Source organism: Synchiropus splendidus, chromosome 15 (assembly GCF_027744825.2).
Source record: "Synchiropus splendidus isolate RoL2022-P1 chromosome 15, RoL_Sspl_1.0, whole genome shotgun sequence".
NCBI classification, from domain to species: Eukaryota; Metazoa; Chordata; class Actinopteri; order Syngnathiformes; family Callionymidae; genus Synchiropus; species Synchiropus splendidus.
In genome coordinates this window covers 8411276-8439268 of record NC_071348.1, presented here as the reverse complement: position 1 = coordinate 8439268, position 27993 = coordinate 8411276, and the positions used below count along the sequence as shown (strand labels likewise).

Below are 27993 nucleotides of genomic sequence, written 5' to 3'. Positions count from 1 at the left end.
GATGAAAACATGGTGAAGCTGATAAAAAGCCATCAAAGGCGATGAAGATGATTAAAAGTGAGAGGCAGTCATTAATCTGGAACCTGGACCCCATTCGGAGGACAGTAGTGGTCGAGTAGGTGAAGATATGCACCTAAATTGGGTTGATAGTAGCGGTTAACAAGACAAACCAGCATCGTGCAGGGTCATGATCCTGTCGAGGAGGGCGTTAGTCGGACTGGCAGTCGGAGCCACGGCGGGTCTGAGCTTGGTGGCCTTCATTCTTTACCGCGAGTGCAGCAGGAGAAGTCGGAGACACAGGTCGACTCGGGCAGCGAAGCTGTCTGGCTGGGGTGGACGGAACACATCAGCATGGGACAAGACCCAGGCTCACGGTCTGTGCAGAACAATATTTCACTACCATCACATTTTCATTGTTTATTTCAATCTCAGTCCTAATTCATGTGCAGCATAACAATGTGGTTGAGTTAAAATAAATGGTCAAAATTTACATTTTTTTTTTTTTTTTTTTTTGTCCATCAAAATAATTGAAATAGTTTGTTTTTATTTTAGTAATCGACATTAGTGCATTCTGTTCTCTGTATATGTTTGAAAATAAATGTCAATTCATTTTGAAATGTTATTTATTTTGACTGGAATTAAAATTATATAATGGAAGAATGGTTGGAAATTCAGAACAGCCGTAGATTTTTTCTTGTTTTTTCCCGACATAATAAAGACTGTTGAATAAAAGCGTCAAAATTGGATGAACCAGTGCGCCACCATCAGACTCATTCACTATTTATGTTATCTCAAGAAAAAACGTCTGTTTTATTTAGATAATAAAGAGAAATGTAATATGTTACAAGAGGAAATGAACTTTGTTATATCGAGATAATTCAAAGTGGTTATTACATGGTTTAAAAAAAAAAAAAGAAAAACATTCCAAATTTTAATTTTAATATTCTATGGCATATTCTAGAGATCTATTGATACAAATGTGTCTAGGGTGACATTAACCAGAAATTGGACACATTATTAGTGTTTTTTAAAAAGCAAAAAGTCGACCACAGTCACCAGGAATTGATGAGGGAACATCACCTGTATCTCCTGCAGAAGCTGACCTCCAGCAGCAGCAGCAACAGGTCCTGTCCTCGGTGGAGGCCGTGGTCCAGGGTCTGTCACCTGAGCAGCAGCTGGAACTCCGGAACCAGCTGGACCAGGTCCGAAACTTTGTGTCCACACTGAGGCTGGAGGTGACCGAGCTGAGCCGCGGCCTTCAAAACATCGCCGCCCAGATAATCCAGGACGTGAAGTGAGTGATAATCCTTATGTTCAAAGCTGCTGTGGTCAGAAGGAACCATCAGACAGACAACTCTCCATTGGGTCTCACTGACGTCTTTGTCTTTTTTATACAGAAAGGGTGTAGAGGAGAACCAGAGGGGGCGGCGATGGCCTCACCTCGTCCACGGAGAGCAGGACGACTCTGCCGGCTCCAGCTCCTCCAACTTCACTGCCACTCAAACAGTCGATAAAGGGTAAGTCTTGACAAATATCGGGGCGATCCACGTCATTGACAGCCTGCGTGTCTCCCAGGTACTCCACCGGTTACACTGAGTCGGAATACACAGATAAAGAGACAGACAGAGAGGAGGGGGAGACAGACACGGATGTCCAGATGGAGCAGAGGCAGGTGAAGGCCGCGAGAGAGACCAAACCAGCAGATAGAAAGTGGGGCTTGGAGAGAGAATTGAAGATGATCCCGGAAGAGATAGGGATGCAGAGTTCCGCCTCTCTCCAGCAGCTGCAGCAGTCACAGAAGAACAAGGCAAGTCCAGCGAGGGAGCTGAAGATGCTGGTAGAGGACCCCAGCACTGACCTGGGCCTCCTGCTGGCTCACAGTCGAGCTGCGCGACTCTGGGACAAGAATTCAACCTGAGCTGGACACCCGTACTAATTTGGCCTTGGAGGTGTCTCTCCCTCTGACTTCAGGCGGGGAAGTCCTGCTGAGATTAGCGAAGTTTCTGGACCGTTTTCAACACCTGACGATTACTACAACATGTGTCCTCAATTTAGTAGTGATGCGCTTATGAGGCTTCATGAAACACCTCATTTTCAGAGCTCAGTAGGGGGCACTCTGGGTTTAAAAATGATGTGAAGCTGTTCAAATCCAAAGATTTTTGAGCAGATAGCGCCATCTAGTGGGCTCTGGAAATGGTGTTTCATGAAGCCTCATAGTATGGCACAGGCGACGCGAGCGCTGAGAGATCTAACCTTTTCCGCTAGGATCTACTTACTGCATGAGTCTTGGTGATCAAGTTGTTGGATCAGAGGAGGTCCCAGTCACGCAATACATTTTTCTTAGAATCTAACTTTATGTAGCACTAAATCATTAACAACTTTTAATATCCAGATCCACCTGATCAAAAAATCCACTCTGTAGTTTACAGGGAACCATAAACTTATAACCCTTTGATTTCTGATGCCTTTCAAAGCCACAAATAAAACACAGCTGCGATTGTGAGTTTCTCAGTCAACTTGGTGAGGTGTGCAGAGACGTCTGTGACAATAAACCAGATGAAAAAAAAATCTAAACAGACTTAATCGTTCGCAGTTTAATTTACAGTTTGAGTGGAGAAAGGAAAAGAGGCTACAGAAAAAAGCCGTCAACACCGTCACCGTCAACAGAAATGTTAACTGAAATTATTTTCAAGCGTAAAAAAAAAACACTCAAAAATAAAATATATGCAACAAGATAACTTTTGCGATGACTTTTCTCATGTACTGGAGTTGTCAGGGAGGTGGCCGTCAGTTTAAAACATTCAATCCTTGACATCTCCCACTCCGTCAGCATTGATGGCAAACATGGCTTCTGCCTCTGGCAGACAGGGGGAGTCGTAGATTTTGCAGATCCTGTTTTCTCCCCGACCTTTCCTCAGATATAAACTGCAGATGGCGACAGAGTATTAGTTAGAGGTTCTTCACTGGAGAGGGAGGACACCAGGTGATCATACCGTGTAGTGGAGGCGTGAGCGAGTATGTTGCCACCGATCGGCTTCTTGGGATCTGCGGAGAACATGGCCGCCCCGTCTACTTGGGCTACCACCTGGTTTGTGATCACCACGGCGACACCAAACTGGAGAAAGAAGCAGGATGTGCTCAGAACAGCTGAGAGGTGATGAGATTCTGCAGCTCACTCACCGCATCTGCCAGTCTGAGCAGCAGCCGCAGAAACCTGCCTAAATGTCCCTGTCTGGCTGACAGCTCCCCCCGGCCCGAGTAGTCCGTCCTGTACAGAGCTGTGGCGCTGTCCACGATCAGCAGCGCATACCTGTCTCACACACACACATACACACACGGTCTATAAACTCCCAAAGCTATAGAAGAAACCACCTGACTTACCTGGACTCGGCCATCATGGCTGAAGCTTGATACAACAGCTGGGTCTGATGGTCGGTGTTGAAGGCTCGAGCGTAAGCGACATTGTCCAACACGTCCCTGCCGACCAGCCCGTATCTAGTTGCAGATAGAGAAGGGTAAAAATGCGATTCATGAAGTTTCATGAAAACAGGAAACGACACTGTTCTTTCGACATGTGTCGGACTATGAAAGGGTTAGGTCATGATCTGATGCTTTTGCCACCTGCCGTCGGACTGAACTCATTGTGATGAATTCTATTTCAAATGCTAAAAAAGTATTGGAATCAACAGCAAAATATCCCATAATATGTGAGTAACAGATTCCTCTTGGGCTGTGGACTTACCTCTCGGCAACAGCCAGCAATCTCTCTGGTCTGAACGTTCCCTCTGTGTCAATGTACATGGCTTTACCTTCTCCTCCTCCCTGATCGATGGGCAGCTGTGGAGCAGACTCCCACTTAGCAAAACACTTGCTTTGTTCCTAGCTATACTTATGCATTAAAACATCCACATTTTGTATAGTCTGCGAGACATTTCCTGCTTCGAATCCTGTCCTGTATTGATCATGCATTCATCATAGAACTCAGGAATAACTTATTTCTATTCCCAATATAATCACAATATTATTATGTGCAGTAGTTCTTTTAGTGCAATAACCATATTGACTTATTGATCATATTACTATTAGTATGTTTTCATTGTATTCTTTTATTCAGTGTGTTTTTCTGAGTAACATTATATTCTCCTTATTTCTCTATTCCTCTTTTATCTTCAGTGGGAGTTTTTCTAACAAAACGCATTTTCCCTCCAGATTATTCACTGCAACATTTCAATAGAGTCTGCATTTAGTGGTGTTTTTTTCTTCTTCCTGTAGCATTTTTTTTACTATTCCGACACTTGAGCGACTTGTAGTAATTCAATTAGATATGAATTATAGATTCAAAATAGATGACAATATTACCTGGCATGTGACTGCGAGAGTGTGGCACAGCTGCGTCTTCCCCGTCCTGAACTCTCCAAACATTTCGGTAATGGACCCAGTCTCAATCCCGCCTACACAGCACAAGACATTCAAGCTCATCCTTTTCTCATCCATAAGTCCTTTCACAACAAAGCAAGGAGACCCTACACACCCTGCAAGAGCTTATCAAGCTCTTTTGAGCCTGTTGAGATCTGGATGATTTCCGCCCTTCTCTGGTGAAACTCTGTCGCGGTGGTAAAGCCCATGGGCACCAACTTCACGGCTTCAGTCTGATACAAATGTTAGCATTAATATGGTTCACTCGCCACTTTTCACACCAAACTTCTCACCCGAATTTTAGCAGCTTTGGCCTCGCTGATTCCCTTGATGTTAAGCAGCTCCTTCGTAGGTGTGTAGGCCACCGTCTCAATGGTGTGGAACCCTGCATCCTGCAGTTTCTTGATATCACTGCTACTGACTCCACATTGCTGCATAATAATAAGAGCATTGGCTTAATCCAGACACCATCTTCAGTAGGTTAGCCGTATTCATGGAAGGATATTTAATGGTACTTGTCGTAAATATTGGACGCCATGCCGAGTGAACAATAGGTGGCGCCTGTATTGTTTGATGACTGTGTGCTGTATGTGAATAATAAAAAAAGACAGAAGAAGTGTGATACAAACAACAGTAGTGGTGCTGTTCTCTCCTAGCTAACTGCACTGCAGCGTTCTGTCTCGGGAGCCAGTAAAGCGTCTGATCGCTGTCTGGGCGGACAATGTCGTACAAAAACAACTTCTCAAACTCCCAGAACACTGAGGTGTACAGCCGGGAGCTGCAGGAAAATTACGCGAGCGCCGCGGATTGATCAACGCTGCTCTGGCAACACGTTGAACACAGCGAGAGATTACTGACGATCGAGAAGGTTTTAATCATTTAAGCACAGATCCTGACATCAGAAATGATCAATGACTAGTCTGGTGATCTTCTTGGGGACGTAACTTGGCGTAACTTGGGGAAAATCTGCATCTTTCCTCTTCGCTGTACTCATGGAGACAGCTGCAGATCACAGCAGTGAAAATAGTTACTGTAGAGCGCAGCATTATTCATTTAAGCAAATCTGTCAGTCAATAAAATCAGGTGTTTATCAGCCTAATAAAGGCGAAAACACGTATTGCGAGTCCCGTACTACTTCCCTGTGCTGTGCTCCGGAGTTTCACAATTTTCCTGCAGCTCTGTGTTCTGGGAGTTTAAGAAGTTGTTTTTGAACAATGCTGTCTGCCCAGACAGCGATCAGACCCTTAACTGCCTGGCATTTATCATGTTTGTGTGGAGTCATGCTGTACACGTAGTTTCCGGCATCCAGCGCTGAGTCGCCTGAGGCGAGAAGCTCGCCACCTGCTGAGAGTTTCCCAAAACAAAGTGCTGCTCTCCAGCCAGGATCAAGTCGGCGGCCAAAACCCGACTCACTTACGTTCACATCTCGGACTTCTGAGCCGAAAGAGCTGTGTCTCGAGACAGAACCCCTAGTGTGAAAAGCGCCCTAAAAGCGTTTCCACAAAAAAAATATCAGATGCGCACCTCTAGTCTGGAAATTAGCTGTGGACCAAAGCTTTCCTCTTCCTCCACCTGCACCTCCATCTGGGCCTCACTCCTCATCGCCATGATCCAGCTGTGGGGGGAAATGCTGCAAAGATAGGTTTATGATCCAGCTTAGCGGATTTATTCTCTATTAAATGTACTAGTATGCCTTTTTAATGTTGCCACAAAAGAAATGACAGTGTCAGTGACAGCTCTTTCTTCAAACAAAGTGCCATGCTATATTCTTGATCGCTCTTTTATCAGTCAATGTAACACTAAGGTCGTATCTTGGAGTCATGTCCCACCCAGGCGTCACTTGACTTGAATATGACCGACACTGTTACAGCCCCGAGAACAAATTCATCCCTATTTGAAAGTATTTGTGAATCGTTGTTAAGCATTCGAGTAAATAAACGACAGTTTCACATGCGACGAGTCCACATACCTCTTGACTTGCTTGTTTTGTAAGAGCGGATGTTCGAGCTCAAACACTCCCGCGCGTCCACGGAAACAACGTAGCTTGTGACGTAATCACGTAACGTTACCCGTATGTTGAAATGTATTCTTACAAGAATTTTTTTTAAGAATTTCCCATTATGTTTCATTCATTCCTATTAATATAATAGATATGAATGGATAATTATATAAATTATAAAAAATATTCGATCTATTAAGCAGGCGGACGTCGCATATGGCGTCATCAATTTGCGACCCATAGTGACGATCACATGGCGCTGTAAACATGCGATTAGCGATTGATTTACTGAGTTGTATTCATTATATTAGAGTTTGTAATTCAGTAGAATTCTGTCTGGAGAGCTGTTGCGAGACCGCAGCTGCTTTTTGGTGCTGAACTGTCAAACATGTCGCTGTTTCAAGTGAACAGGTAGGTCGGAGTTTTGTTGCTGAGCGTGGTATTTATTTTTTTTACATCATTGTCTTTGATATGAAGTTGCATGCTGCTATGAAGGCGATAATTCTCATTAGAGTCATGAATAATTCGAGTAGGAGAAAGGACAGTCTGGTTACACGAACGAATAAACGTAAAATCCACTGATCAAAATAAGTATGAGGCCTCGTTTAGTGGAGATATTTCCCTTTAAATGTGTCTAACCTCAATGTATTGTGTAGCGTTTTAAGTGTTCAGGATTCAGCCAACCCCATGCTTTTCATTTTATACATTGCTTTATACTTGACCAAAGTCATGTGACATCTTCTAATGGACATATCTCTGTGTGACTCCATTCACTTCACCCTCAGGTATCAAGGGGAGGATGAGGAACTCACAGCCTCAGCACAGTCCCGCTCGCAAGCATTGCTCGCCAAGCTTCAGCAGAAGGCAAAGGACAAGCAGAACCAGAAACCTCCGTCAACAGAAACACTTGTTGCTGTTGACGAACAGAAGACGAAAAGAAGAGCCCAATCAGATGACAGCCATGATAGTCAAATGAAAAAACAGAGGAAGGCAGAACCCTTAACTTCCAGTATCTTGGACTCAGTTGAGGAGCCGGTGAAGGAGCAAAAGCAGAAAAAAAAGAAGAAGGAAAAACTGAAGGAAGTTCAGTCAGGTGTGTGTGTGCGTCTGCGAGATATATTTAAGTGTTTTTTGATGTCAGCTGAGGTGCTTTCTAATCCCTGACTTCATTCACCACAGCTCCACTGTCAGACACTTCGGTCCCAGTGAAAGATGGCAAAGACGAAGAAAGAGAAAACAAAAACCTTTCTTCAGTTCCCTCTAGCTTCACAGTTCTGGGAGGTTTTGAGAACAAGCCAATTCAAAAGGTGCGTTTATGTATATTTTATATTGCATTTTTTTTTTAATTTCTGACCAGTGAAGAAAATACATAATGAAATCAGTATATAACAGCTTAAACCATTATGTGTATTTTATAAAGAAAGGAAGGGGGTCGCAGTATTATTTCCTTCCTGTCTGCGCAGGTCCACAGAGTCCTACCTCAGTGGCTGGCTCAGCCTGACCTCATTCAGCGAGACATTAAAAACAACCTGGTTCCCATATCTGAGGTCCAATACCTTTCTGCTCAGCTGCTGAGCAAGCTACGCAGCCACGGCGTGGAACACTTCTTCCCAGGTAGGTGGTTCACAGACGCGTATATACGGTGAAGGAAGCAGGTGACTGAGATTGTTTCTACAGTGCAAGCAGAGGTGATCCCTGCAATCCTGGAGAGCGCCCAGCAGGGGGTGCTGATTGGACGAGGGGGGTACAAGCCCAGAGACCTGTGTGTTTCAGCACCAACTGGCAGCGGCAAGACTCTAGCTTTTGTTATACCTGTCATACAGGTAAGCTGGCCTTCAGCTGGTGAGAATAAACATCAAGTAGCTGTAAACCCGCTTCTTCCTCAGGTGCTGATGGAGCGCGTGGTGTGTGAGGTCAGAGCACTGGCCGTGCTTCCGACGAAAGAACTTGCCCAGCAGGTGCTGCTTACTGAAAACAAGAAGGAGAAATGGCATCGATAATAAGACGTGATTCCTGAACAGGTCTGTAAAGTGTTCAAGTCTTATGCCGAGGGAACGTCGCTAAGGGTGGTGATGCTGGCAGGTCAGAGGTCACTGGCGGCAGAGCAGGCGTCTTTGTCAGAATGCAGGTAATGAAACTGATCATTTGACTGGATGTAGAAAAAGGTCAGCGATCCCTTTGTCAAGTGAGAATCCAGCTACTCACTGAGCCTTGAAATCTTCTGTGTGCCGGTCCTCCAGAGGAGGGGCTCGACGCAGTTTGGCTGACATCGTTGTGGCCACTCCAGGTCGCCTGGTTGATCACATTAATGAGAACTCAGGCCTCAACCTGGAACACCTCCGCTTCTTGGTGCGTTAGTAACACACAGACAAGTTTGGCTCCCCACTCTCCCTGAGCTCGTCCCTCCTTTCCGTAGATTATCGACGAGGCGGACAGGATGATCGACGGCATGCACCAGTCCTGGCTGAGTCAGGTGGTCAAGTCAGTGTACAGGTCAGGCGACGGAGCGGAGAAGGCTCTCTTCAGGCGGACTGAACCGGCGTTCGTCTCAGCAGCCAGGTCAGTGGACCTGACACAGAATAGACCAATGTCCGCAGCAGTAGCTCCATGGTCTAACAGGCTTGTGTGTCTGCAGTCTGTCCCCACCTCAGATGCCGCTGCAGAAGCTTCTCTTCTCGGCAACACTCACGCAGAACCCAGAGAAGCTGCAGCAGCTCGGCCTCCACCAGCCGCGCCTCTTCAGCTCAGTCCAGGATCAGGCCGCCGGCGCCAAACAGACTCAGGAGCGATTTGACTTTCCTCAGGGTTTGACGGTAAGAAGCGATCACACGCACCTTGATCAAATATTTATTTGTATCTCGGAGTGACACTGTGACATACAGTTAATCCCATTCAAAGCATGCATTTATGTGGATTTCTTTCAGGAGTATTACATGCTGTGCACACTGAGCAAAAAGCCTCTGTACATCCTCCATCTCATCCTGCGCATGAAGCTCCATCCCATCCTGTGCTTCACCAACTCCAGAGAGGCCGCGCACAGGTGAGACACACACTGACTTGTCTTTTGGTTTGTGAGACCTAATGGCTCCTTTCTGCCAGGCTCTACCGGCTGGTCCAGCTCTTTGGAGGCATCCAGGCTGCAGAGTTCTCCTCTAGACTTTCTCCAGCTGAGAGGAAGAAGACTCTGAAGCAGTTTGAACAAGGGAAGATCCAACTGTGAGTCTTTCAGACGAGAAATAGCACTTCACTGTGCGCGTTTTGTGCAACTTAAAATGGGAAAACATGACTCCTCATGAGAGAATTCCATTTTAAGAGGGAACTATTTGGTGGATTCGATTGTTTTGTTGCTTGACAAAAAAAATGTTTCTTGTTAAACCTGGGTGTTTTGCCAAAAAAAAAACACTGAAGATATATGTTGCTAATCATCACAGTTTTTCCCTTGAAGGTTGATCAGTACCGATGCTGCTGCCCGTGGTATCGACATCAGCGGGGTGAAGTATGTGGTGAACTATGATGCACCCCAGTATATCAGGACCTACATCCACAGGTGAGGATCCCTCAGAAGAGACACCATCCTTCCACCAATTTCATTCTGATTCTCTCCCTCCGAACAGGATCGGAAGAACAGCCCGTGCTGGGAAAGCAGGTCTGGCCTTCACCTTCCTGCTCAAAGTGCAAGTGAGTTTCCTCTCCTGCGGATCTGAGGACTGACATGATTGTTAAACAGCATCCACCTCTGTGATGTCATCAAACTCCTCTTGTCTGCTCCCTCAGCTGGAAAAGTTTCTGCCGATGGTGGCAGAAGCCGGAAGTCCTGGGATACAGAAGCATTTAATAAAAGCTGAGAACTTTAAAGGTTTGGAGGCCAGATATGAACAGGTGCTGCAGGAGTTGGCCACTGTTATTAAGGTAACAAATCACATGACCCACTGTATGGAAGAAGAGATTGTTGCTGTTTGGAGCTTCGACACTCATCCAGTCTGTTTGTCTGCAGGAGGAACAATTCCAGAAATGATGGACTGACGCGATGCTTTTTTTTTTCTTTTTAATAAATGTCCTTGTTTGCACAGAGTATATCCTAAAATTCAGTGACTCCCCCTCCTGAAGCTGATCAATCCTCGACACATCTGGTCAGGTTTACTTTCTCCACTCCGCCGACTCTGTGTCCCCTCACCCCGGCCAGGTAAACCTGGGGTCGGGGCACGTTGCTGTGTCCGTCTCTCCTGGTCTGGCTGCAGTTTTCCTTCACTCTCCACGTCTGGCTGCAGTTCTCTCGCCTCATGTGACTATTGCTGGTCTGGGCTGAGTGTGTGACCTTGGTGCGCAGGTCCGTCTGCAGGAGGAAGCAGAACGTTACTCCCGGTTATTGTATTAGATCTTACATTATAGTTTACAATTAAGAAGGAATAACAGTCTGCTGTTATGTTAGGCAAATGTGTGAACACAAAAGGAATAAAACATCACGGTAATATTTTTTGACTCAATAAGGGTATGTTGAAATGTTATTTCAGAAACTGTGTCAAGTATCCGACTGTGTCCAGTTGTAAGGGTCTGACCAGTTGAATGGCTCTCCTGCGCAGCTCCCACTCATTCCAGTGATAGGCGCGGTCCACATGAGCCTCCACTGGGTGGACATCAGTCTGAGTGCCCATCTCGCACCTGGACTCCACACGGTGTCCCGACTGCAACAGAGATCGGTTGAGGCTTCACTGCTGACTAGACCAGCAGTGACACGTCAACTAACAGAAAGTAGGTCCAGTTGCAACAGGCGAATCAGCTCCGGAGATCGCTTGGCTTTCTCTTCCACCTCTGAGATGAAGTAGCTCGGCCTGCGGGCGAACAGCCGAGCGGCGTCTCGGGAGGAGAAGGCATAGAACTTGTTCATGTGCTTCAGAACACCAATGGATGGATTTCCTGTCAGACATTTACATACAGGTTTTTCTTAATCTTCAACAGAAATGACAATCTATTAGAGTTTACTGTCCCTCGAGCGGATCTATCTATATATATTGCAAGGTCATTGGAAAAATTGTGACTATTTCCTAAAACTGCATTAATAACTTCAGAGTGTACATATATTCTTAGAAATGTTCATTTTTTATTATTAAAAATCTAACATCCAGCAACTTTACCTGGCAGTAGAAGACCATCAGATGTCACCAGGCTGTATCCACAGAATCCACTGAACTGCAGCGGCTGATCAGAGTAACCCCCAGTCGTCCCAGGAAGAAGCCACTCCTGGTCTTCCATCTGCTCTGGATCAATACAGTCACCTGCGACCAGAATCAGTTCATGAAAATTCTAGGAAGAAACACTGAAAAACAAATGCACAAAGCGCCTCAATAGACTGGAATCAAACTGTTGCTTGACTTACATACCAGAACTGTCCATCAGTCTTTGCGCGTCTGTCCTCTCCTCCGAGCCGTCCAGGTCAGCATCAAAGAAAATCTGGACCCCAGAGGTGCAGAAGGAGCGCAGCTTCGACATCACCCTGCTGCAGGCGCTGAGAACCTCCGCCTCCTCCCGAAGTCCAGACCAAAGTTTGGATAGGATCTTAAAGAGCGGCTGCACACAAGCCAGCAGAGTGAAGTCAGCGGTGTGTGTTTGGGTGAATATTCCTTAAAAGCTTACAAAAACTTTAGTGGTGGGAACAGATTTCACGGTCTGCACGGTTTTGTTTAGCAGCTCCAGCTGGGACCAGAGTTGGCGCTGCAGCTCTTCAGCATGCTGGATAGACACGCGGGCATCTGCCTGACAGAGGGAGGGAGGGAGGGAGACACACCCTTCAGCAAGCTTCCTCAGCAGGCACCACACTGAAGCAGCTCACCAGCAGCAGCTTGAGAAACCTCTCCTGCTGTCTGACGTTGTAAAGCGCATGTCTGAGGAGGACCGGGGAAACAGCGCCACCCTCTGACGCATCCCTCACCCCCCTGGTCATCTTCTCCAACACTGCCGTGTGTTTCCACACCGACCTCTGTGCGGTCATCAGCTCCTTCTCAACTTCTTCACAGGTAAACAGTGATGTATCCTGGCGACTGGCGGACACTGCAGCATAGATCACATCAAGAGTGCGTGACTGGTTTCTCATTTGACAGCAGAACTAGTCATAACTAATATACAAGTTCCTACATAGTTCTCTTAAAATGGCCTCTTTTGGGCTCTTCCTGCTGGTTCTGTTGAAAAGCCAGATCCCGACCACCACCGTGGCGAGCTCCTTCAGCTGCCTCTCTTTGTCGCTCTGGAGGAGCTTCAGGAAGGTCCCCAGGTTAGAGGGAGGGAAGACGCTGCGCAGGGCAGCTGGTCCAGCACAGAGAAGCAAAACAGTCACCAACACATTCTTCCACACTCTCATTCACGGTGTTCCTTTCTACCTTCAACCTCTCCAATGATGATGCCATCGGCACGCGAGCCCATCCCAGAGCTCTGCAGCATGTAAGAGATGACTTGACCGTAAAGAGCGCTGTGGTCCTCGCTGCTCCGGGCTCTGCAGGCCAAGAGTTCTGTCCTCAGTCGACTCAGTTGGTTTTCTTGTGCTCTCTGGATCCTCTCCAGCACATCATCTGCACCAACTGACAGTCATGCATCCCATCACATGGAACCCTCCCTGACAAACGTACCTCTCGAAGTGTATTCTTCAGCGAAATATATTTGACTTTTGATAGTATCCAGACAAACACTGCTCTTTGCTGCAAGTTCTTTAAGCACCAACTGAAACAAAATAATAAAAATAAGTGGAAAAAGTGAAGATGAATACTTGTATTTATAATAGTTTCTAGATTTGTCGTTGATGAATTATATACCATTATAAGACTCCAAGACACATACTTGGTTATGGATTAATTTCTTGCATTAAATCTTTTTCAAACATAACAAAACTCATATACTTCTCATGTTATGCGTTTCTCAATTAAGTGGTTGATTTATTTATGATTAACCTTCAAAATAAACGTCTGGGGAAAAGGTCTTTCACACACAGTTTCAGAAGACTATTATTTTTGTTCCGGTGTCGTAAACTCACCTCGCTCAGTCTGCTCACGTCTTTTTCTGTCAGTTTTCGGGACACGTCAAATCCATTTTCGGAATTCAACGCAATCGTTTTCACCTGTACTTTCAGATTGTACAATTGTCAATAAAGAACCAAGCATCAGCTCCGCTGAATTTTTCATTGAACTTTCAAATTGAATGGTCCCAATGGCACAAATGTAAAAGTTGCATTCACGTTCCACTAAACGGCGCATAAGAATTAGCAACGGTTAGCATTTTAGCTTGCTCACCAGAAATGACGCCAGTGAATCCGACACGTCCAGTCCACTCGTCGCACACGCTCCAACAATTTTACCGACAACATCGTTGAGGTTTGCCATGTCTCTCAACAACAAAGATACAACTTTAACACGACTTTAAGCAGCTATAAGCAGAGCCCGACACGGCGCCGACAGGTGCGTTTGTTTACCATGGCAACACCCGCTTCCGCTATTCTCTAGAATTTTCATTTCACGACAATGAAAAAATATTCTATATTGCGTCACTACATTATATTCATACTGATATTTAAAATCTGGTTTAATTAATATACATGAACTATAGTGGCGTGTCCTGACTCAAGTGACTCCAGACAAATACCTGTCTACAAGACGTTGAATATGGGGGGAAATAAAAGGATGGGAATTCGGTACTGGATATTAAAATATTTATTATAAAAGACATCACATAAATAGGAGTGCTGGCAGTGAGGAGGTCCTACACTGAGGTGGTGTACTGATCACGGTGCCATTGACAATCCCCACCCAAGAACCGAACCCTGGCCAGGTAGCACATGTCAAACAGGCGGCCACACAAATAATGCAAATACAGAACAATTGCATGCAAAAAAAACATCACAAATATCAAGGTAAAGTCATGTTTTGACATCACTGGTCGACCATGTGAGAAACCGCAGTGCAGGTCTGAAATCAACAAATCATGTTCTTGTAAACTAACATATGAAACAAGTCAGTTAAGAGGAGAACATGAAGGAAACATAACTACACACCAGCTGACCTGCAGCAGCAGCAGCGTTCATCGCCAGACCAGTGTGACGTCAACACATGACAGAAATCTGGACAACAGAAGGACAGTTATTAGGCATGAGATCGACCCACACACACGTGATGAAGAGGAGCAACACACACCAAGCTGCATTTCAGGAAAAACCTTGACCGCTCCTTCAGTTCTACAGTGTCAGAGACATATGTAGAGGAGGTTTGAGAAAGTCCAGCAGACCTTCACTGATCACCACCAGTCACTGCAATAATATTTAAAATACTTTGTATAGAAGTTAATTAAAAATCATACTTTTATAATAAGTTGATATTAGCTTATATAGATGTTTCTATTCAGCACGTTTTTGCCTGGACTCAAATCAAAGTCCAGCTTTAATTGAAGTCCATTCAGCAGTAGTGAGAGCAGAGTGGAACACACTCCCACAAGTGAGGATCATGGTGGGTCAGTCAGAGTCCCGCTGACCATCAATGACACACTTCACTGTCAAAAGCATTTCCTGAGGACTATCTGTGGTCCGAACTCCTCGTACTCCTCCAGGCTGATCCAAGCGGAGCAGAAGCTCTGCATGGAGGCCAGCACGGCGCCTCCTCTCCACACGGAGAAGTCTCTGTCCGTCGGGCTGCTGACACGCACACTCCCCACCATGTCACCCGGGACCAGAGCTCTGAGTTCAGACTGGAGTCTCTCCGGCAGGCCAGGCAGTAGCGTGTTCCCGCCTTCACCAGCACAGAGCATTTTAGTAAGGGAGGCGTCAACCAACGCATCAAAATAAACAAATACCTGACAGCACAATGTTTCCCAGGAGAGAGCGACGCAAGTCAATGTCAGAATTGATGACAGACTTGAAGACTGACTCGTGCATCCCAAGATGGTCTCGGCCAATCTGCTCAGGCTTGAAGAGAATCTCAGGAGCCCTTTACAAACAGGACAGAACACTCCATTCAAACAATTCTCCTCATGGGGACCTTTCACACAGACGGGAGAAGCACAACATCTGACACGAGAATTCAAACCTACTTTCATGGTTCATTCATTGATGCACAGTTCAGGGCATCGGCACCTGGGTTTAGAACCTGAAAAGTTCGTTGGGTCTAACATTTTTTTTTTTTTTTTTTTTTTTAAGAGACGGGATGAGGGGGAGGAGGCTGTAAGCCCCAAAACTAGGGCTGAGATTTCAAGAGATTCATTTCAATTAATAAATTACAGACAAAGGTAGTTAATCCATCCAAACAGCAGTCTGGTGTAGTTATTTACAGGGAACATTTGTCAGTCGACCAATTCCTGATGTTCAAGCTTCATTTTACAAAACAACTAGATTTTGAAAGTTCTCTAGTGGCATATGGTGGCAGTAGTGTGTCGCTGAATTGACTTGACAGCTGCAAATCTGTGATAGTAAACAACTATGGAGAAGTTCTTGAAAAGAAAAAAAAAATGAATGAAGTAAAAACTGTTTATTAGCACCTGTAGAAGCAGTTTTGGAAATTAATTGGAACATTTTATGGCGATACTTTTATTCACACTTCACTTCTTCAATATATAATATTTTTATTTTATGCTATTTAGACATGATTTTTTATAAACAGAAAAATGGAAAAACTGAATATATATATATATATATATATATATATATTCAGTTTTTCCAATTTTCTCAGTTTGCACTAAGTGTGTAAAAATTTTTTTCTTTAGTAAATTTGATGAATATGACTTGCACCTGGTTCTGCTGCTGGTTGGCCTTTTCAATGACAAAAATATTTGTAATGATCACATGGTTTCATGTCATTGCACAAGGTTTTGGTTTGTTTACTTGTGAGTGGATTAAATATGGCTGTTGATCACGAATTAAATCAAGAGTCATGAATCAGTTCTATTATCTGAGTGGGCCCCATGCCCATTTATTCGGGGAAAGGTGGGCCCCGAGATCGAATAGGTTAACAACCCCTGGTCTAAAGGCAAAGAACTTTTAGTGAAACAAATATGAAATTTCATGTACATGTACATTTAGCCTTAAGTCCAAGACTTCATGGCCTTAGACAGAGCCTTGCATGCAATGACGGAGAGCTCTCCATCCAGTGGTCAAGCCCCTCATTCTTCACCCGAGTCAAGTGTTTTTACCTGAATCTCTCTGTGCCAAGTGTCACGACCTGGCCGTCTGGCATGGTGAAACACATCTCACTCATCGACGGCGCGCCTTGAGTCATCTCCTTCTCATAGTCCTGAGCCACACAGCAGCACTTTTCCTTCATCTCGCGCACGATCTCCAGCTCGGCGCTGGTGCGCAGAGACACCCCCTGCTCCTGGAGGAGCTGCAGGCGCGAGCCAAAACAAAAGCGTTAAAGAACAAATCCCTGGAACAAAGACATGCTTGTACATGCTGAGCCCACCACCACATGAGCAGGCCCATGTGACCAAACAGCAAGCATCTTCCAATTCATTTACATTTCTAATTCTGCTATTTAGGTTTTAATAGACAAGCTCAGTACCTTTTTAAGATGCATGGTGACATCACTCCCTGCCAGCGGGAAGCGCTGTACCGCATGAGCGAGAGAATATCCGTCGAACACCGGTACACTGTGGCTCACACCATCTCCGGACTCAAACACAACCCCTACATGGGACAGGAACATCGGTCACACTAGCAAATGATGGCAAAGTGCTGGCGGCATTACCGGTGCATCGGCCCGCGGAGTAAAGCGCCAACACCGGCTGCATGGCCACATAGCAGTAAGGAACGTTGATGGACTCGAACATGATTTCCACAGAGCGCTGCCTGTTGTTCACAGGGTTCATGGCAGCCTCCGTGAGCAGGACAGGGTGAGCTTCGGGATCTACGCGCAGCTGCTGGAAAGCATGGTGCCAAATCTGGACGAGACAAGGCCACAGTTTAAGGGATCCTAAAAGGGTTTGGTGGAGAGTTTGGAGCACAACAGATCTTGCCAAGCAGGAGCACAAAAATCATATGAACAGACACTTTTTTTTAAGGTTCAGGTGTCCAAGTATTAAGAGGCTTCTGAGCCTTACAGTTCAACATTGCTTATGTACCCTCACCTTCTCCATTTCATCCCAGTTGCAAACAATCCCATTCTTCACCGGGTGCCTCAGAGCCAGGACTCCCCTCATCTGCTGAGCCTCATGACCAATATACGTGTCCCTCTCAAAGCTCCCGTTCATCACCTCCTGTCGAGAAAAAGACGTCGAAGAAGCGGTGCGAAACCAGAGGGCATTTTCAGACGCGAAACTGATACCTCATATTTCGGCTGCCCGATAATAGTAGGGAATACGACACTAGGCAGATCCTGATCGGCAAGTCCGGCCTTTATCAAACCAGATCCTGAGTCAAGGACTACAGGAGTGCAAAACTCAGACACCTGTGTAGAAAGTTTCACAATGTGATGCATGAATGAAAAGCAAGTCTCATTAAAGATGACCAACACCAGAGGATATGATGCGATTGGTTGTTTGGTTATTTGTTAGTACTGAGAGAGGAAAACCCAAGAACTTTGGTACCGTTGCCATGCGCACATCCAGCTGCACCTGCGTCACAGCAGATATCTTCATGAGCTCAGGCGCCTCGTCGCCACCAGCTAGGTCTCCGTTCCGCTTGCTTCTTCCATCTGGATCATGCAGCAACTCCTCTGGTTTCACCAAAACCTCGGATGGACCGCCACTTTTAAGATATCCATCATTGAGGTCTGCTAGTTCCACTTTCACACTGTTCATGTGCCATGCTGTTGAGTTATTGTTATTGTTGCAGTTGTTACACTCTTCATTGAGATTCAAACTATGGACTTCGGCCTGGTTGCCATCTTGACCTTCAGCCATTGTTGCACTCTGAACCAGGCTGTGATCACCTTCACCTCCGGACACAGGTCCAGGCAGAGAGTCTGGGGAGCCAATATCCCTGTCACCAGAACACAATGTGTTCAAGGCATCTTCAGCAGCTGAGGGCTGTTCATCTTTCACCAGCTCTTGCTGCACATCACTCATCTGGCTGCCCTGGTGATCCAGCACTTGAAGAGACGACCTTCTTGGCAGTGGGACAGGCGGGTGGATAGCATTTACCTCTGGCTCATCATTAGTTGCACTCGAGGTTCTTATAATTATCACCCCACTTTTACACCTGGTGTCAGGACACTCAGCTAAATCTGGTTTCTGATCAGCTTCCTTTCCGTCAAGTTCTTCAGAATCAGAGTCGAAACCATTTGAACTGGAAACCATCTGCACCGTGTCTGATGCATTGGAATCTGCACTCGGATCCTGAGACACGTTGGGCGCTTCAGGCCGACTCTGCAGCACGTTTTCAGTGGAGGAACGTTTGCTTGCTGATAAAAGCAAGTCACAGAGCGCCTGGTCCTCCAGACTTTCAGTCCGAGCCTTCTCCATGATAGAGCACTTGACCACTTTACTAGCTTTGCTTTTAGCTTTATGCTCAGAAGCCAAACTGTTCTCCAACTTTTCCACCTCACGTTTCTCCTTCTCAAGCTGCTCTCGAAAGGCCTCCCTCTCCTTCCTCCTGACCGACGATCGTCTGGAACTTTCAGGTTTCGGGATTGCTTCACTTTCTCTGAGCTTGTTGAGTTTGAAGTTCTCCTCCATTATTTGCTCGTCCAAGTCATGAACCTTCTTAAGCTCCATCAGCAAGTCCGGCCTGCTGGGAATCGCCGTCTCTCCACCTGACTTCCTCTCAAACGTGGGAGCCTCTTCAGACATCTGGCTCGACGCTTCATAAACGTCCTCAAAGCCCAGAACACCAGCGTCGGCCAAGTCACTTGATGACATCTACAGACCATGAAATAAAAAATATTACAACACATAGCAAGAAAAAATGTTTACCATTAGAACCACTAGAATGATGAACAGTAGATTCCAAAAGGGCAGCAAGTAGATGACATTGGACATCAGGTCAGATCAAGGCAACTTAGAATAACAATTGCATGAACCGCTTCACACCATCTTGTTTCTTCTCAGGCAGGAGCTCAGTTACAATTTTCAATGTTTATGGCAGCAAAAATTACAAGCCACAAGAGGGCGCCACACTACTTCATAGAGCAGAAGCTGCGTCCATTATTTAAAAGACCCACGTCAAATACGCAAAGGAAAAAGAAACACATACATCACCAAGCCTCTCCTCAGAATCCCACGCAGGCCAGTGGTTCTCCTCAGACCTCACCAGAGCTTCCAGCAGAACCTCCTGAGCCAAAACATTTTCTTCCTCCTGTTCAAGATGGTGAAAAAAAAAAAATTTCTTGGGGGAAAATATCTGCATTCCACAGTCCCCTCATGCTGCACCATCTCCATAATAGTCATAATATTTCGTATTGAACACAATGGATATAAGGACATTTGTACTGTATTAAATTTTATTAAACGCTTCAGAATTTAATGTGGTGTATTTTATAAGGTCTAATGATAACAAGGAACATTTAAAAGGCTTGACTCACCTCCAGTATTTCCTGCGTGTGGTCCAGGATCTTCTCCACCTCTCTCAATTCTTCCTGCTGCTTTACATCCCAGTCTTCTAAAGAGAGGTCGATCACACTGACAAATACAAGGCATTAGCTGAGACAATTTTAAAATATCTAAAGCTCATTTTCAATACCTATTAGAAGGATCCGTATTCTGATCGTGAAGATCATAAGAATCCCACAGAAGAGTAGGAAGACCCTCTGTGGTGCAGCTCGACTGGTCTGGTCCCTCAGTGATGGTGCTGGAGAGGACTCTGTGAATGGGACTCAGCGAGGAATCCTCTAAAGTGCTATGTGAACGAAGGATCTGGTCTCGGCTTGCAGGCACTCTGCCGTGTGTGCTGCTGGTCATTTCTCTCTTAAGAGTTTGACCTTTGGCAGGTGCCAGTTGCGAGGGACTGTCCAACTGAAGGTCTGTATTTTGAGATGCCTGGTTCTGAGTAATCGTGACAGTGTAGGAGTTTTCCAGATCTTCCACAGGAAGGCTGAGCCACGGATTACTGGGACGGGCAGCTGCACGCTTCACTTTAATCTCAAAGTTGAGGGAATCGTTTGTCACTTTGGGAATGATCTGGATGCTCGCTTTGGAGGAGTTTTCAACAGGCAATGACGTCTCAGGCTGACCATCTGTGTGGAGCTGCATTTTCGTCGGCCTCCTAACCTCAGCATAAGGACCATCCGTAACTTCTTGGGGTTCCAAATGACGGACTCTTGCTCCATGGAAGGCGGAGTTAAATGGATTTTTGCCTTGAGCAAACGTCGTGCCACGTTCTATTGTGGATGTGTCCAAGATGTCTGCCTCCTTAGATGACACACTTTGACTTCCCAAATCCGAGAACGATGAGTCTGCTCTCTTTGGCGAGGACTGGCTTCGCAAGAGCTCATACTGCCACTTCAAGGCCAGCTGCATGTGACCCACTGTCACAGGTCCCGGCGAGAGAAGCAGCTTCCTCAGTGTGATACAGCTAGATAAAATAGAACACAAATGATAAACTTTCCAGAATTAAAAGAAACTGATGGAACGTCTCTTCCCCTTAAAGATCTTCTGAAGTGCATTTATACTCACGAATGGTGGCTATATTTTTCCCAAAAGTCTATTCAATAAACCAAAAATAAGTTTAATTTTCTTCCAAAACATTTGTCATAGTTTCTACCAGAAAAGCTACCTTTTGTACTGTTTGGGCCTTTCATTAAGCTGCTGTATTGTTTCATACCGCAGGTTTAAACAGCACTTATGAGATTCCGTGGCGTGTCGTATTGAAGTCATATTCAAACCATGTAATCATGAGTCGACTTCAGTATTAACCAGGAACATCAGGTTTGTGATCTCACCGCTGAGACATCTGTTGGCCAGAGTATTGAACCTCATCATCTGGGATGGCGTTAGACAGGTGTGCCAGGTGAACCAGTTCCTCCAGATCTGGAGGAGGATGCTTCTTCAGGAAACTAGAGAGTCTCCGCCTCCACGCAGGCAAAGTCCCACAGCCTCGGTCCTGCCGCAGCGTGGACATGCGGTCGCTGTCAACACTACTCAAAAGATCCTGGAGAAAGTTCTCACAGAGGACTAGAGTGTGCCAGCGACTGGCCTGAAAGACAGCAAGAGAGAACCGTTTGTCATGGTCGGATGCAGAGTTAGAAGTGGAAAAGCAAAAGAATATTCAACATTTTACAGCAACAGCAAACTCAAGAATCACCTTGCCATAGAAAAGATGGTATTTAGCAACAGTTTTTAGTGTTTGGAGAATGACGTGGACAGTTGAGTGCAGTTTCTCCTTCAGCCTCTCTAGGTCCAGAACCCAGACCTCTTGAGTGTAAATATCAAGCAGAATCTCAGCCAAGGTGTGAACCACATCTTCAGCACGGCGCACGAGAGCCTGGGGAGGAGAATTAAGTGGCTCAGAAGACGTTTATTCTCTAGACCGTTTGGGCAGGAGGAAAAAAATAAATAAATAAATAAATAAAAAGTACCAGTGCCGGAGCGTGAAGCGACAGCTCAAATTCTGAAACCAACTTGGAGGCTGTCTCAGCGTCCTTTGCAATTTCCATCTTGTATGGCTGCAGCTTCTTTTGAAGAAAAACTTCAATCTGTTCAGTGATCTGGAAACACAGGCAAACAGTTATTATTATTCTTTATTTTTAAGAAAAGACAATAGTAAATACGGCAGGCATCACTAGACCGCAGTCACATCACACCAGAGATTTAAATATTAAACTGGCATCAGGACTTTAATTGTGAAACTATAGCCACAAGTTCCACCAAGTACTGTATCAAAAACATAGAAAAATATCATGAACACTAAAATTACGTCTAATAGTTGCAATTGCCTTTACCCAGGAGCCTCGCTTCCTTACCAATTCACAAACAAAGAATCTGTCAAACACATTGCACTTCTCATTGTCAGGCTTACCTGCAGTGCATCTTCTCGCAGCTGGAAGACATTGAGCTGAAGACGGGCTCTAGTAAAAGCCTGCTGCCACAGCTGCTCCACCTTCCCCACAGCTGAGACAATCCTGCAAAACTCTGACATTACTCACCTCTGACCGACTCAAGGAAATTTCATTCTTAATTCTAAAACAAGCGTAGCATCGAGCGCTGCATGGCACTTCTTTAAAGCAGAAGCTTAGCTTATATGAAGTCATGATCTTAAATTGAGGACCAGAAAGAGCAGTACCTGTTGTGGTTCTGGAGCATGTCGTATGAAGTTTGAGAGAAGAGTGCAGTCCCAGCCATGGCCTGGTAACACGGCCCCTTTTCTGGATGTCGCAGCTTCTCCACCATATTTTCACAGTGCTTCAGGAGATCATCCAGGCCCAGCTCCCTGAGGGAAACCACCATCACATGAGTGAGAGAGCCTTTCCAGGTTACACAGAGCAGATTCTCCAGAGTGACTAAGAATAGGATAAAACACGGACATAAGAATATTAATGGTAAAGTAAAACTGGTCGCCTTTAAAAGTCATTGTTTCTCAGAGCAAGCTTACAGGTCAAACAGCTGACTGAGAAACCTTTGAATACACGGCCTGACTTACTTCCTGAGCTGCTCAAACCGGGCCTCGTTGGAGAAGCAGAAGTTCTGCAGGTCACTGAAGGTGGACGGCAGGGGCAGCCTGGACAGAGCCTGCAGGGTGGTGACATATCTCGGCAGCTTGTGGACAACAGACAGGAACTCCTGGTTGAATCCATAAATCTCCTGATGGAGGGAAAAAAAATATATTCTGGTACATTTGGGAGTGTAATTGCAAATGCCATCTTGATGCAGGATGATCCTCAACTGATGTGTTTAGAGCACCTGCGCTGCATGTTATCAATTTTCCTTGCGATCAGTTTGTGTCCCTTCAACAATGCGTTTCAGTTCTCACAGTGTGTCTGATGAGAATGAGACGGATGACCTCAGGAAAATTAAGCTCGCTCCAGATGCTACTGCTGAGCTGCACAGGACAGAATTAGCATGATGAAGACTATATTGTTATCCAGTATTAGTGATAGACAGTCGACAGACTAGCAAGCGTTTGACAAGCAAAGGTCCCTTTATTCACTTTAGCCTTCCACTCAAGCATCATGTAAAATAAACCCCTGAGATTTTAAACTATTAATTTAACAAAAATGAAAGGGACCTGAGGGGTTCAATGTACTTGTTAACCTTCATCTTCTCAACTGAGAGGCACAACTCAAAGGAGCCAGTCCTGCAGGTGCTGCAGCATCACAACACCATCGGCAGACAGAGCCCAGTGTTTTTGTGAATCCCGTCCTCCTGAGCCAAATTCGCCACTTGATCATGCTTGAATGTATAATCCACCACAAAGTAGGGCCTCCTTTCAGTTGCTAATAGGGTCAGCTGATGACGCCACCCATTTGGCTAAGCTTCACCAAGGTAACAAAACAATAGTGACCAGACGCTTCAATGGAGATGATGAATGAGCCTCGACAGAAACATCTTGTGGCCCAATGAGCTGCTCAACATCGAAAGGACAAAATGTTAAGGAAAACTGGGCAGGAGTAACATATAGCCATATAGTAATTACAACCTTACTTCAAAGACATGTGCCACACTGAGAAGGGCAACAATGATTTACACTAAAGCCAAGCCATTCATTCTTCATACAGAAAAACCAAAGCATCACATGAGAGCATGTGCACTTGCCACTGAAGGGACAGAAAACAACTGATCCAAGTTATTCGTTTTAACTGCCAGATTATCTGTATTATTCAGAATTTTATTCAATCCATAATCCTTGTCTTCATCCAAGTGTGGGGTGTGGGCATTCCCAGGAAATCAGAAACTTCTGAACAAAAATGTAAAGCCCAGACACCAGAGCAGCTGGGAAAGGATCTCATCTCCAACCTGGACTGAACACAACATCCCTTCACTATGTGTGTCGGAACTGGAGGAGCCGATCCTGCCAGCACCACACCCATGTGTAGCAGTAATGGGATCCTGATGTCGGCAAACCCAAGATTGTAGCCACAGAAATTCTGTGAATAAATAACTAGCCAAGGTAGATTTTGATTTACTGGCTATAAAATGATTCTGCCCCTCCCCTCCAAGACAGGGTCGATACCAAGAAGTACTTCAATATTACTGGAGTTCAAAGACACTCACCTTAATGAAGGCAACCCAACTGTGGTGACAATAAACAAGGTAGCCTCCCAGTGCTGCAGTCAGCTGACTGCGGTCAATGTAGTTGCTGAGCTGAGAGACTTCCTTCAGTAGGACTTTCTGAAATTAAATGAGATCAGTATCCTCATCTCTCCAACGTGTGTGCGTGTGTTTCATTCTTGCCTTTAGGGAGGTTGTGTGGGACCTGGCTGAGGGCGCCAGCAGCTTCAGCAGCAGCTTCACCGTTTCCTTCTTTCTGGGCTGAATAATGTAAACCGTGTGAACTGTTCTCTGGTTGAGCTGAAACAACAAATATCCAGACCATGACTATGGAGCATAGAAAGATATGCACTTCTACCACACTGACAGGGAGCATTGCATGGCCCTCCAAGTCATTTCATGAGGCCCACAAGAGCTTTAAATGCATAGATGGTTTAAAATGAATATTAAAAGTGTGTAATCGACAGGGTTAACAAGGGGGGCGCACTCCTGCACCAAATTCTAAAATGTCTTAAGCACGCACTGCATTAACAACCACAGCAAAACCAAGTTCAACACACTTTCACTTCAGAATATATAAGAAATAGACGGACAATGACTTCCACCACTCAACATGCCCTCCTTAACTATGCTGGTTTAATTCAATTTGACTCATCAGCAAACCCATCATGTGATCATCCATGCATTGCATGTGACCACTCGGTATAGAATGCCACATTGACCACTACCATTCCAAAGAAAGTGGCACCAAACGATGACGACCATCTCCAGCTGGAGCTCAGAAAGGCTTTGGAAATGTTACATAACTTTCTCCTGCCAGGCAGAGTTCGGGGGAGTCACAAGTAAAGCCATTCCTGAACCCACGTGCTCAAAACTCACTCACTCACGCAGCAAAGAAAGGATGAATGGTAGTTAGCGATGATAAACAGCAGCCATGATGCTTCACGTGGTCATAAAATATGAAAAATGAAAAGGTTATTCTTGCAAAAACCAGCCAGGGCTTTGAACACAGTTACATAAAGGGATAGAAACACTGGAGGCGATTGGATTTCACGTCAAAGCTTTCACATGAACTGCTGCTTTGACCATTTATTCACATCAGATTTGAATCAAGAGCCTCATGAGTCTTGTTTAAATAGATCCTCTGTTTAGAAACACCAGTGGTTTTTAGGACTTGAAAAACCAAAGAACACAGCAAACACAATTTGATCAAAACAAGGAGAAGTGGAGCTAATACATTGTCCCCTAAATGAAAGCCTCTGTGTACAATGGAACACTCCTAACAAATAGAGGTAGCTTTAGCAGCCCCAATATCCTTTTCAAAAATTAAAAAAGGAAATTGTCCAGTAAATGTTTGAACAGGAATGTACTACATTAAAGAAAAATACTAGAAAAAAAAGTAACACAAAAAAAGATTGTTCCAGTAAACTAAGGGTAGTGGCACTGGAATCAATTCTTTATCTGAATAATATTCTTATTTCACGTTTACTTCTCAACTTTGAAGTAGCGGACAAGAATGATGAGCGAGCTCAAATAAATAAACAAAATACAAAAAATGGAAGAAAAAAAAACCTGACAAGGCGACAAGGAATCATCTTAATTGCACGTGTATGTATATTATTGCATATCACTTCTCAAAGTGCACTCAACATTATTTCTGTGTCACCGCATGTTCCAAGGTTTCACATCCACAACACAAATGAATCATGAAAACCTGCGTATGAAGTGTAGGGGATTGAAAAGGCAAACATTTGTGGCATGACTGAGCCATCAACATTCTTGTAACAATACAAAAGTGAGTAACATACAAGTTGTTTGTATACAAACATCTTCATGTCAGTATCTAAATCCTTTTCTTTTCTCACTTCACTCTGCCAAAATACTCATCAGGTGATCAGATATTCTCTCAAACAAAAGTATCAAATTAAAATGTGTCATCTAAACTAGCTTATGTCTCTTCTATTCCAAGTGTAACAAAGAGTAAGAAGCCAAATTGTGGATCGGGACCTAGATATAAAATCATTGGTTGAAAATGAAGCAGATGACACGAAACAACACAAGTCCACTAGTACCTCAAGTAGAAGCAACGTCTCTGCGATTAACCTGGTGGAGGCTGCTGAAGCTTCCCTCAGATCAGCCACCACAGACACCAGACCACACTTCTCCTGCTTCTTCCTGGTTAAAAAAAAGGAGCATCGTATCACATGCAGGAACCATCTTTAGCATCAGCGGGTGAAACTTACTTATGCAAGCAAAGGAAGTAATGAACGAAGTCCACCACTTCTGCTTTGCTTATTTCGGAGACCAACTTGTCCTGTTTATCGGCCGGGAAGATGACCAAAGGACAGCCATGTTGATCAAAGGCACCTGTCGAGACAGGAAGGATGAACTTTCTGCAGGATTGCTTCACTTTCTATCACCGAGAACAGAGAACCGTGCTTAAGTGATAAATAAAGGATGGTTGGACCTAAAGTCCAGCAAAGGTTCAGAGTTTGTGAGGTTATAACAATGACAGTGACTCAATAAATGTAAAATGCTTTTCAAAAATGAGTGTATTGAGGATAGACTTCGAGGACTTGTACTCACCGGGGAACAGCACTGCACCAGAGCTGAGCACATGATCCGCAGGCAGCGGCGGGGAGGAGGGGAAACACTCCTGTCCCGGGACCTCTGAGATGTTTGAGGAGGAAATTGGTTATTTTTATTAAAAACACACACGGCGGCTAGTTCCCCGCACTGGAGGCGGCCCAGAAAATTCCTGACATCCATCCAAAAACTCATGGAAAGCAAGACTAGCAAGTCCATGGAGCGGAGTGGAGCACTTGTTACTCACCTGTTGCTCGAAGACTCATGTTTTTAGACACCCTCCTTCATTTGGAACTGTCCCTCCAAGGCTTCCAGAGAAATGTCTTTCAACAATCAAAAGCGCCTTTGCGTGGAACAGTCAGCGTCACAGTGAACCAGGGCGAGAGCAGCGCGTCTCTTCTGTAGCATCGGCCGCCATAGCTCCCGTACCAACAGACTGCCGCCAGAACTCTCCTCCGCTCTCCGCCTGCTGTGGGGCCTCTTTAAATGGACTGGGCGGGGATGGGGGCGGGTCTTACAGCCCAATACAAATGAGAGCGACGTGTTGCAAGGGTTTCAACAAACATGTTTGTATTAGTTGTGTACGTTGTTCTCACGATATTGTGTGATGGAAGCAATAAAAGAAACCTGTTTTGTTTTGGCAAAAAACAACATTTGTGCTCCTAATGTGATATAATGTCATTTGCTGCTTTGTAAGGTTTGTCTCTCAATGAATGTGAAAATATTTATTTATATAGCTATTTAAGGTATTGAAGTCTAATGATGAATGATGGCTTTATCTCTATGCCACATCCACACTTGCACATGGTTTTCTGCACAGGTTTCTGTTTTTATCTGTAAAATAGTTCTGTTATGTTTGTTTGTTTTTGGACAACTAGCAGACAACCACT

The 27993-nt window shown here is 45.0% G+C and overlaps 5 protein-coding genes across 8 annotated transcripts; 2 read left to right on the top strand and 3 right to left on the bottom strand.

The window, feature by feature from the left end:
* Positions 1–57: 57 nt before the first annotated feature.
* LOC128771769 (uncharacterized) lies at positions 58–5028 on the top strand. The gene is made up of 4 exons (XM_053887496.1): positions 58–374; positions 1096–1294; positions 1398–1517; positions 1576–5028. Exons 1-4 carry the CDS (start codon positions 188–190, stop codon positions 1916–1918), a joined length of 849 nt encoding a protein of 282 aa, XP_053743471.1. The 5' UTR covers positions 58–187; the 3' UTR covers positions 1919–5028.
* On the bottom strand, positions 2581–6806 carry rad51 (RAD51 recombinase). The gene is made up of 10 exons (XM_053887495.1): positions 6386–6806; positions 5941–6046; positions 4710–4847; positions 4532–4649; positions 4360–4451; positions 3743–3837; positions 3382–3495; positions 3181–3310; positions 2994–3115; positions 2581–2925 (listed from the first exon to the last, which is right to left on the bottom strand). Exons 2-10 carry the CDS (start codon positions 6022–6024, stop codon positions 2802–2804), a joined length of 1017 nt encoding a protein of 338 aa, XP_053743470.1. The 5' UTR covers positions 6025–6046; positions 6386–6806; the 3' UTR covers positions 2581–2801.
* Positions 6656–10887, top strand: ddx51 (DEAD (Asp-Glu-Ala-Asp) box polypeptide 51). Of its 2 annotated transcripts, XM_053887492.1 has the most exons (16): positions 6656–6826; positions 7201–7508; positions 7595–7722; positions 7879–8029; positions 8093–8238; positions 8302–8373; positions 8437–8543; positions 8656–8764; positions 8832–8974; positions 9051–9228; positions 9340–9455; positions 9515–9631; positions 9861–9962; positions 10030–10093; positions 10190–10324; positions 10410–10887. In XM_053887492.1, the coding sequence occupies exons 1-16, from the start codon at positions 6804–6806 to the stop codon at positions 10428–10430; spliced, it is 1920 nt and encodes a 639-aa protein (XP_053743467.1). In that variant the 5' UTR covers positions 6656–6803; the 3' UTR covers positions 10431–10887. The 2 variants fall into 2 exon arrangements, with proteins under 2 accessions (XP_053743467.1, XP_053743466.1); XM_053887491.1 differs by having other exon boundaries at positions 8093–8373.
* LOC128771767 (cilia- and flagella-associated protein 206-like) lies at positions 10464–14039 on the bottom strand. Its single transcript, XM_053887493.1, has 12 exons — positions 13690–14039; positions 13434–13517; positions 13033–13123; positions 12787–12975; positions 12545–12712; positions 12243–12460; positions 12047–12166; positions 11794–11980; positions 11548–11688; positions 11160–11329; positions 10972–11097; positions 10464–10748 (listed from the first exon to the last, which is right to left on the bottom strand). Exons 1-12 carry the CDS (start codon positions 13777–13779, stop codon positions 10527–10529), a joined length of 1806 nt encoding a protein of 601 aa, XP_053743468.1. The 5' UTR covers positions 13780–14039; the 3' UTR covers positions 10464–10526.
* Positions 14040–14083: 44 nt separating this feature from the next.
* On the bottom strand, positions 14084–27546 carry LOC128771764 (uncharacterized). 3 transcript variants are annotated; one of them, XR_008416679.1, is made up of 24 exons: positions 27351–27546; positions 27104–27187; positions 26761–26884; positions 26590–26692; positions 24701–24817; positions 24521–24637; positions 22950–23110; positions 22593–22739; positions 22329–22431; positions 21889–22017; positions 21615–21794; positions 21253–21506; positions 20055–20885; positions 19897–19993; positions 19569–19670; positions 17963–19234; positions 17701–17823; positions 17504–17632; positions 17125–17317; positions 16939–17063; positions 16571–16761; positions 15239–15372; positions 14448–15174; positions 14084–14361 (listed from the first exon to the last, which is right to left on the bottom strand). XR_008416679.1 is itself a non-coding variant. In XM_053887490.1 (23 exons), the coding sequence occupies exons 1-23, from the start codon at positions 27367–27369 to the stop codon at positions 14942–14944; spliced, it is 4968 nt and encodes a 1655-aa protein (XP_053743465.1). In that variant the 5' UTR covers positions 27370–27546; the 3' UTR covers positions 14084–14941. The 3 variants fall into 3 exon arrangements, 1 of the variants encoding a protein (XP_053743465.1); XR_008416680.1 differs by having other exon boundaries at positions 14456–15174; XM_053887490.1 differs by having other exon boundaries at positions 14084–15174.
* Between the last annotated feature and the right edge of the window lie 447 nt (positions 27547–27993).

Coding starts and splice junctions, on each gene's coding strand:
- LOC128771769 (XM_053887496.1), top strand. CDS start 188: ATGATCCTGTCGAGGAGGGCGTTAGTCGGACTGGCAGTCGGAGCCACG. Junction 1,295..1,397: donor CAGATAATCCAGGACGTGAA/GTGAGTGATAAT, acceptor TTTTTTATACAG/AAAGGGTGTAGAGGAGAACC. Junction 1,518..1,575: donor ACTCAAACAGTCGATAAAGG/GTAAGTCTTGAC, acceptor CGTGTCTCCCAG/GTACTCCACCGGTTACACTG.
- rad51 (XM_053887495.1), bottom strand. CDS start 6,024: ATGGCGATGAGGAGTGAGGCCCAGATGGAGGTGCAGGTGGAGGAAGAG. Junction 3,838..4,359: donor CTCTCGCAGTCACATGCCAG/GTAATATTGTCA, acceptor TCTGCTCCACAG/CTGCCCATCGATCAGGGAGG. Junction 2,926..2,993: donor GCTCACGCCTCCACTACACG/GTATGATCACCT, acceptor CGCCATCTGCAG/TTTATATCTGAGGAAAGGTC.
- ddx51 (XM_053887491.1), top strand. CDS start 6,804: ATGTCGCTGTTTCAAGTGAACAG. Junction 7,723..7,878: donor AGAACAAGCCAATTCAAAAG/GTGCGTTTATGT, acceptor CTGTCTGCGCAG/GTCCACAGAGTCCTACCTCA. Junction 9,229..9,339: donor ACTTTCCTCAGGGTTTGACG/GTAAGAAGCGAT, acceptor GATTTCTTTCAG/GAGTATTACATGCTGTGCAC.
- LOC128771767 (XM_053887493.1), bottom strand. CDS start 13,779: ATGGCAAACCTCAACGATGTTGTCGGTAAAATTGTTGGAGCGTGTGCG. Junction 11,981..12,046: donor TTCCCACCACTAAAGTTTTT/GTAAGCTTTTAA, acceptor GCTTGTGTGCAG/CCGCTCTTTAAGATCCTATC. Junction 10,749..10,971: donor GCAGGAGAGCCATTCAACTG/GTCAGACCCTTA, acceptor TTCCTCCTGCAG/ACGGACCTGCGCACCAAGGT.
- LOC128771764 (XM_053887490.1), bottom strand. Junction 26,693..26,760: donor TACTTCCTTTGCTTGCATAA/GTAAGTTTCACC, acceptor TTTTTTAACCAG/GAAGAAGCAGGAGAAGTGTG. Junction 17,318..17,503: donor ACTGGGATGAAATGGAGAAG/GTGAGGGTACAT, acceptor TGTCTCGTCCAG/ATTTGGCACCATGCTTTCCA.